This window comes from Capsaspora owczarzaki (genome assembly GCF_000151315.2).
Source record: "Capsaspora owczarzaki ATCC 30864 unplaced genomic scaffold supercont2.13, whole genome shotgun sequence".
Classification (NCBI taxonomy): domain Eukaryota; class Filasterea; order Ministeriida; family Capsasporidae; genus Capsaspora; species Capsaspora owczarzaki.
The window spans coordinates 607816-617320 of NW_011887304.1; the positions used below are offsets into that span (position 1 = coordinate 607816).

The 9505-nt window shown below is 52.0% G+C and overlaps 2 protein-coding genes across 2 annotated transcripts; one reads left to right on the plus strand and one right to left on the minus strand.

Moving 5' to 3' along the window:
* Positions 1 to 284: 284 nt before the first annotated feature.
* On the plus strand, positions 285 to 1758 carry CAOG_07114 (40S ribosomal protein S8). The gene is made up of 2 exons (XM_004343788.2): positions 285 to 310; positions 933 to 1758. The coding sequence occupies exons 1-2, from the start codon at positions 307 to 309 to the stop codon at positions 1571 to 1573; spliced, it is 645 nt and encodes a 214-aa protein (XP_004343838.1). The 5' UTR covers positions 285 to 306; the 3' UTR covers positions 1574 to 1758.
* On the minus strand, positions 1730 to 8203 carry CAOG_09042 (hypothetical protein). Its single transcript, XM_011272428.1, has 5 exons — positions 7945 to 8203; positions 4617 to 6237; positions 2433 to 2868; positions 2176 to 2326; positions 1730 to 2074 (listed from the first exon to the last, which is right to left on the minus strand). Exons 1-5 carry the CDS (start codon positions 8096 to 8098, stop codon positions 2010 to 2012), a joined length of 2427 nt encoding a protein of 808 aa, XP_011270730.1. The 5' UTR covers positions 8099 to 8203; the 3' UTR covers positions 1730 to 2009.
* Between the last annotated feature and the right edge of the window lie 1302 nt (positions 8204 to 9505).

Here is a 9505-nt window from a genome sequence, read left to right on the forward strand (position 1 = left end):
CTGCATTGGATGATGAAGCTTGGATCACGGCAGCAATTGAAAAGGAAGCCGGCAGTCCCAATGCAGACTCAATGAAACAGGATGCCCGCCCACCCTCATGCTCCACTGAGGGTCAGGTGTGCTGCCAAAATCAATGGCATGCTGTAACAACGATTCAAGGGATATCAGCTTGGGTCTCTGGGAACACGGCCTTGACGAAATCAGCAACCGAGCATTGAAAAGCACAAGAAAGAAAAAAAAAACTTACCAAAAAATCAAAATCCAAATTTGAGCGCTCTCTTGCTCGCTCTCTCTTCATCTTCAGCCATGGGTAAGCTTCCGTCCCCAGGCACTCTCGTCGGCCCTGAATCCGTTGGGGGACCGTGTGTCCTAATGGATTGATCGCTCGGAGGACCGTCAGCAGCAGCGGATGCGCTTGTGGGAAGGCGGCAAGTGGAGGTGTTGGATGGTGGCCCGTTTGGAGTTTTGGTCGACGGTCGGCAGTGTTAGAAGGCCCCCCCCTGCAGCTGCAGCTCGCACGGCCGTTTCGCGGCCTCGCCATTGTAGTCTCGTCCTCTGACTACCAGCTTTCCTGGGGAGTGAGAGGGGGGACTGGTGCTAGAAAGACCAGAGGAACAAGAAGAGCAGAGCTTTTTTCGCTTCTGCTTTTTTTTGTTTTTTCCTGCTTTTTCTTCTCTCGACCCTCTCGGCCAGCGCTTTCCCCCGGCTGTGTGCCTCGATCATCTTCAGGCCAGTGCTTTTGCTCGAAAGCCCAGCGCCGGTCGTGGTGGTGGTGGTGCGACAAGACCGATCGCTTGGTCTCGTTCTTCAGCAACACGCTTTTTTTTTTTCCTTGATTTTTTTTTTCCCCTCTTCCACTCTCTTGTATCCCTCCTTTTTCCTGCCATTCATACCATTGGCTCACATCCTGCGCGTCTGTCCCATCCATTCAGGCATCACTCGTGACAACTGGCACAAGCGCCGCGCAACCGGTGGCAAGGTCGTTGCCATGCGCAAGAAGCGCAAGTTCATGCTTGGCCGCCCCGCTGCCAACACCAAGATCGGTGCCAAGCGCATCAACGTCGTCCGCACCCGCGGTGGCAACCAGAAGTTCCGCGCTCTCCGTCTCGACGCCGGCAACTTTGCTTGGGGCTCTGAGTCTGTTGCCCGCAAGACCCGCATCATCAACGTCGCCTACAACGCGTCGAACAACGAACTCGTCCGCACTAACACACTAGTGAAGTCCTCGATCATCCAGATCGACGCGACTCCTTTCCGCCAGTGGTTTGAGGCTCACTACGGTGTTGCCCTCGGCCGCAAGAAGGGTGCTGCCAAGTCCAAGAAGGAGGGTGAGGCTGAGGAGGAGGACGTCCTCTCCAAGAAGCGCTCCCACCACGCTCAACGCAAGATCGATGCCCGCAAGCCCTTGGCAAAGATCGACGCTGCCCTCGAGGAGCAGTTCTCGACTGGTCGCCTCTACGCTGCCATCTCTTCCCGCCCCGGCCAGTCTGGTCGCTGCGACGGCTACATTCTTGAAGGCAAGGAGCTCGAGTTCTACGTCAAGAAGATCAAGGCCAAGAAGACCTCCAAGTAAAACCCCCTTTTGGTTCTTGTCCCGGCCTTCTCATGGATGTTGCTTGTTTGCAATCTCTTTGATGCTTGTGTTGTCCCTAAAAAACATGATCAACCCAGTTTTATACGTTGTTCCAAGGGTTCAATCTTCTTTTGGAAGTGCAAGGAAGGATGAGAGTGAATTGTCAATCCATGAACAAAACGGTTTTAATGTTGTTGTTGCAAGAAGCAAAGGAAAAAAAAAATTGTGAAAACGAGTCTCATCAACCAGGACGAGAACAACCTAGCAACCGGATTCGAAAAACCAACCCATTCAACAAAGAACGGGGGCAGGTGAAAGGGGGGAAGGGAAAACAAAACTGAGACAGAAACTGGGAAAGGACAAAATCAAAAGGAAAAACACAAAACCAAAACAACCAACAAACAAAAAAAAAAACAAATGGAGAATCAGGAGCATTTTAAGAGGCGGGATGGAACTCTGCCTCGAAGCGCTCAAACAATGCCTTGAACTGGGCAACGCCGCCTGTCAAACATGGGGGGGGGGGAAATGAGACTCAAAACGCTCAAGTTGCAATCATTGGAAGACCAACGGCCAGCCGAAGCATCTCCTTCATCAAAACTCACCATTCGTCAACGTAAAAGTCACAGACTTGTTGTCGCCGTGGTCGCCCAGCTTGATTGAGAATTTCAGAGTCTTCTGGAAACGCTGACCTTCAAACTTGCACTTGAACAGCAGCTCCTTATCGTCAAAGCTGGAACATTTGATGTCGCATGCCTGCGCAACAAAACAAACAAAAAAAAAGAGAGCAACAGAACAAAGCAGAACACAAAGTTGGCCATCTCACCCACAAACCAGATACACAATGCACAAGGACACTTGCCTGCATGCACTTTTCTGTTTCAGTCTTGACGACATCCATGGATGATTGTGAGAGGATGAGATGCTGATCGTCCTTCTCCAGCGGGCTGAAGAATCCACCAAACCACGATCGCTTGGGCGAGGATGAAATGGATGGCGATGGCGGGGAGGACTCGCGCTCAATGGACATGTTGCGACGTCGCGTGAAGATGGACGTGCCCAGTTTGTTCTTGAACGAGCCGCCCAAGCCTGAAAACCTCTTGAGTACTCGGCCAGAGCCCGACGAGTCGCTGTCGAACGAGGGCGATGAGGACGAGCCAGCATCGAGATCGTCGCCGCGCAAGTCGGTTCGCAAGCGGTGACGTCCATTGTCCGACTTTGAGCGTTCCATCTTGCGGTTGCGTTGCGGGAACTCCTCGGATGGGACGATGATGGGTCCTTTTTCTGGCTTGAGCACGCTGCAGGGGGAGGGGAAAGCAGAGGGGAAATCAGACATGCCCAATAGCAATTTACAAACATCTTTTTAAAAAAAAAAAAAGCCCTCTACTATCCCGATCATTAAATTTCGACCCCCCCTCTTTTTTTCACTTTTTCGCCCTCCCTGGGACCTGTGTTGCTTTCCGTCTCGCCCGCGGAATGTTCATTCATGGTACGGTGTACCGAACGTCTGATGAACACCGGGAGCGGGGGTTGTGAGTCATATCAGAGCAGCAGCGAGCAAAATAAAAAATATAAGGAAACTCAAAAAATTCACTTTTCCCGCCCAAATTTTGGTTTGGGTTCAGTCTTTTTGTGCGCATGACTCGCACACGCAGTCAGTCCACGTCCCGCGTGGCTCCCAGACAGCCCCCGGTATGGCTGCGTCCAACTTCACCAAAAAGACCGCTGCCCGTGCTGGACAAGATGCCCAGGGAGGTCGTCCGCGGTCAAGTGCTCGCGTTGCGAAATGCTGGCCTCTCCTACAACAAGATCGCCACCCAGCTTCACCTCCCACGTTCTACAGTGATCAGCATCACCCAACGTTTCTCGGGAAGGGCGACGACGAGCGACAGCCCCCGCCCCGGTCGCCCCAGCAAGCTCAAGTCATTTCACCGCAACAACATTGTAGCACAGATCCTCCTCGATGAGTCCGACACCGCACCCGAAGTGGCCGCCACTATGCGCACATTGTCCAAAGTTCGTGTCTCTCCATGCACGATAAGAAGGGTGCTGCATGGTGCAGGACTTGTCAACGGAGCGAAGGTCAAAAAAGCCCTCTTGAAAGAGACACACAAAGAGCGACGCTTGGCCTTTGCACTCGCTCATCAGCATTGGACCGTCGATGACTGGCTGAGGGTCGTCTTCTCCGACGAGACTGCTCTCTATCTCTACAGGAACAACAACGGTGGTCGTGTATGGCGTCTGGTTGGCGAAACGTTGACCGATCGATGCGTGCAGGGCACGGTCAAGTTCGGCGGTGGCCATATCAATGTTTGGGGCGCCATCTCTCGTTTCGGAATTTCGCTTTTCTGCGAGGTCGGCGACGTCATGAACGGCGACACCTACCTCTCAGTTTTGGAGAGCGAGTTGCTAGCAAGCATTCGCGTGTGGAACAACAAAAACGAGATGATTTTCATGCATGACAATGCCCCTTGTCACAAAAGAAAAGATGTGGCGAAGTGGTTCGAAACCAATCAGATCACCGTCCTGGACTGGCCTGCGAACTCTCCCGACCTCAACCCCATCGAAAATGCGTGGAACATGGTCAAGAACAAGATCTACCAGGAGAGGGAGATCAAGAGCAAGGCCGCGTTGTGGGAACGCTTCCAAGCGGTCTACGAAGAAGTGCTCACGCCAGAGGTCTGCCGCGATCTCATTTCATCGATGCCGCGCCGCATTCAAGCTGTGATAGATGCCAATGGTGGTTATACCAAGTACTGAAGTGGAGCGAAGGCGCTGCGACACGTTGTTTGTGTGCCATGTAATGCTTTGTGAAAATTGGGCAAAAAAGCCGCTCTTTTTCTGTTTTTTTGAGTTTTCATTTTTGTCTGTTCTCGCTTCGAATCTTAACTCCCAGCCCGCTGCTTCACTTCTAAAATGTGTCTGGTACACTGTACCATGAATGAACATTCCGCGGGCGAGACGGAAAGCAACACAGGTCCCAGGGAGGGCGAAAAAGTGAAAAAAAGAGGGGGGGTCGAAATTTAATGATCGGGATAGTACTTACTGAATTTTGCCTTCCGAGGCGACGCGCGTCAACTGAGGAGCGCCCTCGTTGGACGGATTTGGTGGAGTGCTGCTTCCGCTCGAGTCCCGTTGAGGTCCTTGAGTCGAGTAGGCTCGCGGCGAGGTGGGTGGGTGGATGGTGGCGCCGGTGTGGGCAGTGCCTGGCGGACGGTTGACTGGACGAGGAACCACGACACCGCTGTTGGAATTTGGCGCGCTGTGAATGGCGGGAGCCGGTGTGGGCGCCGAGGACGATAGCTGTGGACCGGGACCAATGTAAGTGATTTCGCCACGAACTGGAGGAACCGGGACCGCAATGCGAATGGGAGCACTTGGTGCTGGTCCCGAAGGAGGCTGCATGGGTGCATGGGTGTGGTTTGCTGCTGCCGACGCTGCCGATGCCGATGCCGATGCCGATGCTGCTGCTGCTGCTGCGGCGGCTGCGGCTGCCGTGGCCGCGGCCGCGGCTGCTGCTGGAGAGAGGGCCGCCATGGCAGCAGCCGGTGCTGGTGGCAACATGCCCAGCACAGGACTGTTGGGGGAAGACAAGGAAATTTCGCGGTCGGATTGATCCGAGCTGATGGAATCCGTCCGTCGACGGGGAATGTCGAGGTTGTCTCCGCGCACAGAGTTCCAGTCGTTCACGTCGGGGTAGCTGTTGCTCTCGCTGCTCAAGCCAGCATAGCGCTTCTTGCGGTCGAGCAGCAACGTGTAAATGACCTTCTCAATGTTGTGGCTCTCGCTCATGAGCTCCATCGTCAAGGTTGCCTCGTCCTCAAAGCAGCCGAGTGATCGCAGAGAGTACATGACGTCCTCGTCGAGAGAGTCGATGGAAGGCAGAGCGGTGGGCGGGAGCGGCGAGTGGACCACCTCGGGCATTGGCACTGCAGCCGTCAGGTAGAGGGGGTGGATCATAATCTCTTCCATTTTAATACGCTTTTCGGGGTCGACAGTCAACATGCGGCTGAGAAGATCCTTGCATTCGGGCCGCAAGTGGGCAGGCATGATAAACTCGCCAGTCTTGACTTTGTTCAAGAGACGGTGAATGTTCTCGTCGTCGAAGGGCAAGTTACCAGTGAGCAGTGCAAAAAGAATGATGCCGCAGCTCCAGATATCGGCGCCACGGCCGTCGTACTTGACACCGCGAATAACCTCGGGGGAGGCATAATGCGGTGAGCCGCAACTAGTCTCGAGCATTTTTTCGCCCACTTGCAGTGAGGCCATGCCAAAATCGGCAATCTTAATGTTGCGGTCCGCGTCCAGCAGCAAGTTTTCGGGCTTCAGGTCGCGATGGCACACGCAGTGCTTGTGGCAGAAATCCATGGCCGAGATGATTTGGCGGAAGAATTTGATGCCTTCCTCGATGGGTAGCCGGCCTCGCTTGACAAGATAGTCAAACAGCTCGCCGCCCTCAACATGCTCGAGGATGAGGAAGAGGTGGTGCGAGTTTTCGTAGACGTCGTACAACGACATGACGTTCGGGTGGTCGATCAGCTTCATGATGGCAATTTCGCGCTCAATCTTGCGCAACAAGTCCGGCGTGGATGCCAAGGACGCCTTGTTGATAATTTTGACAGCCACAGTCTTGCCCGATGCAATGTGCGTGCCGAGTTTAACACGCCCTAATGCCCATTACACGTTAAGAATGTGGGGTGTGAAAAAAAAAAAAAAAAAAAAACAGGAAGGTGAGCAGTTGTTTTTTTTTCGACGCTCGTCCCATGCAGAGGAGTGTTGTTTTCGGCAGTGAGTGACTACTGGGGAGGAGACTTTTGTTCAACATTTGTTATCGTCACTTGTTTGTTCGAGTATGTGGTGTTGTTGTTTTTTTTCTGTGGGTTTTGTGGGTGAAATGCAATGTATTTGTGGGAACAAACAGGCGTGTCCAAAACATTTTGTTTCGCCAGTGTTGTTGTTCAGCCCCACAATTCCTCACTCTCCACCGTTACTCAACCGAGTCAGCTCACTCACGAGGGTGTCAGTTTGTTCGTTCGTTTCGTAGCACCACTCACTGACTGCAGCACCCTCCACACCCTCGGGATCGATGGAACAAGAATTCCGCCAAACCCACGAGATCTGCGCTGCACGCGCCAAACCCAACAAAAAAAATCGCAACCGCAACTTCGTCCATGACCACAGGCAACGGCGGGTTTTTCGCCACTTCCCCCCGAGAGTCAGCCACCAGAAAACGCACAAAAAATTCAAGCACTCACTCAAACGCACAAACACCCCCCTCCCCCGGCAGCACTCACTCGTTCGCTTGTGGATGCTTTGGGGAAGGGGCGCAGTTTGAATTCGATGGGTTGTCGAAAGTGTGCGACTTTTTTTTTTTTTTTTTTTTTTTGGTTGTTATTTTGTTGTTTTTGTGAGCGTCTGTTGCGGTTGGTTCGGGACCTCGGTTTACAAAATCAGTGCTCAGTTCTGACTCAGTGCATCTGCTTCAATCACGATTTGCATGTGTGTGTGTTTTGGTTGCTGAAGAATGGCGAAAACCGACGTAGAAAACAAAAGTCACAAAATAAAAATAAAAAAGTAAACACAACAACCAAAGTTTTTTTTTTTTTTTTTGGTTGAACTCCACTTTTTCCTGCTTGCCGCTGCGTCGCTCGATGCGCGCACTCGCGTCTGGAAGCGTGTGGTCCAAGCACCGGGATGGCAACATTGCATCGCCACCGACGCTTGAAGGGGGAAAAAAAGCAAAATGGTCGATGGAACACCAAAAAAAAAAAAAAAAAAAAAAATACAGTCTCGGAGGTTGCTTTGCTCATCGAAAGGATCCCAGTCCGCCAGCAGCCGGTGAGCGTGGCCGAGGGGTGGGGCAGATTGGTACAAGAAGCAGCAAGGAGCCAGAAGAGGCGAACCCCCCCCCCCGGGGAAGCCGCAGAGGCAGACGCGGGAAACACAGAGCGCGAACAAGCACCGCATTAAAACAGCGGTGGCTGCTCGGTCTCCCTCGCGTCCGTCTCGCTCCTCCTCACTTCTCCGCTGCCCATGCACGGCACACTCGAGAGACGATTCAGGCAGATTCGTCAAAGTCGGCCATCCGCGCTCCAAAGGGTCGCGCGCAGCGTTAATGGTGCAAGCCCTTCCACTTTCCAGTGATGACCAAACCTGCTTTCCTCCGTTTGTCCCCTCGCCTCGCCTCCCTCTGTCTCTCTCTCTCTCGCTCTCTTGACTTTGCCATTTCCGTGTGTCTCAAGTGCGATTTGTGCTCGTGACGGCTGATGGGGGAGCGGGATGAGCGAGTGGATCCGTTGATTCGTCTTTTTTTTTTTTTTTTTTGTCTTTTTTTTGCCGCCAAGTCGAATATTTTGTTTTTCGATGGTTGTTACCTGTTGAGCCCACTCCAAGTGTGCGACCGAGGACGTACGGTCCGACGCGATTCTGTTGTTGTTGTTGCAGCAATTGCTGCTGCTGCTGTAGATAGAGCTGCTGCTGCGAGCCAGACAGCCCTGCAGACGCAAACGCAGGGTCCACTGTCGCCATGGCCTCGCTTTTTTTTTTTTTTTTCTGTTTTTCTTCTTGTTTTTCTTCTCTTTTTTATTTCCTCTTCTCGAAAAGAATAGAGAAACACAAAGCAAGAAAATCAAAAGTTGGACTGCAATGCAATGGTTTGGAGGGGAGTGGGTGTAGTATCTGTGATGCACTGGGTTGAGTTAAAGCGACAAACAACGAATCAAGTGATGCGAACGTGAGCGGGTGGTGCAGCAGAACAGCGATGAGAAACCATGCGCGCTTTTGATGCTGCGTGAACACCAGCGGTGCTGTTTCGATCGTGCAGCAGCAAGCAAGGTCGTCCTTTCGTGTCGTTGTATTACAGGTACTTGTTTTGTTTTTTTGGTTTTTTTTCCCCCGAGAAAGTCGCAGTTTGGGTTCTGAAGGGTGCCTTTCCACTCACAAACGCTTTCCCTCTCCATGTGGTTGCAATGGGGGCAGTGCATGCTCCAATCCGCCGAGTAACACCTCAGATCTATTCGCCATCCCATTTTCTTCACCCGTTGCGTCTCGACAGTCCTCTTTTGTTTCTTTTTTTCTGGTACGGTCGGAAGCGGGAGGAGGGGGTGTGACATGTAGATCTTGTCACGACCCTTTTTTTTGCTTTTTTTCTTCTTTTTTTTCGAGGGGGCGGTGGCTCGGCTTTGGTTTTTGTTGCCGGTTTCTGTCGCTTCCGCTTGGTGCTGCGGCTCTCCACGCTCGTGCTCAATCGCTCATGTGTGTAGCACTCATCGTTTTGAGTGTCGAATGCACCTCGCTGCAACAAACGCGAGCGCAAGAGAGGGGCGAACGCTGACGCGCTTCCGACGGGTATTTGTTGTGGCTTTTTTTTTTCTAGTTTTGTTTTTTGGACTTTTGCAGTGGCAAAACATTGCCTTGCTTCCTTCTCCAGACGGCGACCACTTGTGCGTGGTTGATGATCAGTGTCGGGTGCATGTGCGAATGGCGCTGGCTGTTCGGTCGTGTGCTTTGCTGCAATGGCGATACTTGTTTTTCTTTTTTGTTTTGTTTTTTTTTTGTTTTGTTTTTGTGTTGGTTTTTTTTTTTTTTTCGTCGCGTTTTTTTCCTTTTTTTGCTTTTACAATTTTTTTTTTTTTTATCTGCGTTACCGATATCTATCAAATTGAAATAGCGCAGCAATAGGATCTAGTGAAACACAAACCACACAGTCAGGGTATTATCAATCGATATTAATCGCGGGTTGACATCTACTCAGTATTACAGGCTATACGTATGTACATAAATTGATGTATACGAAGTCGCACGTGTGAGCAAACGACGAGCCCATGACTACCAGACGGGGAGAGAGCGAGGAGATAAGAAAACAGAACTAGGGAGATACTTAGACCATACCTAGCCTGCAGTACCATCGGCCCCTAGGCGGGGACGGGATTCGCT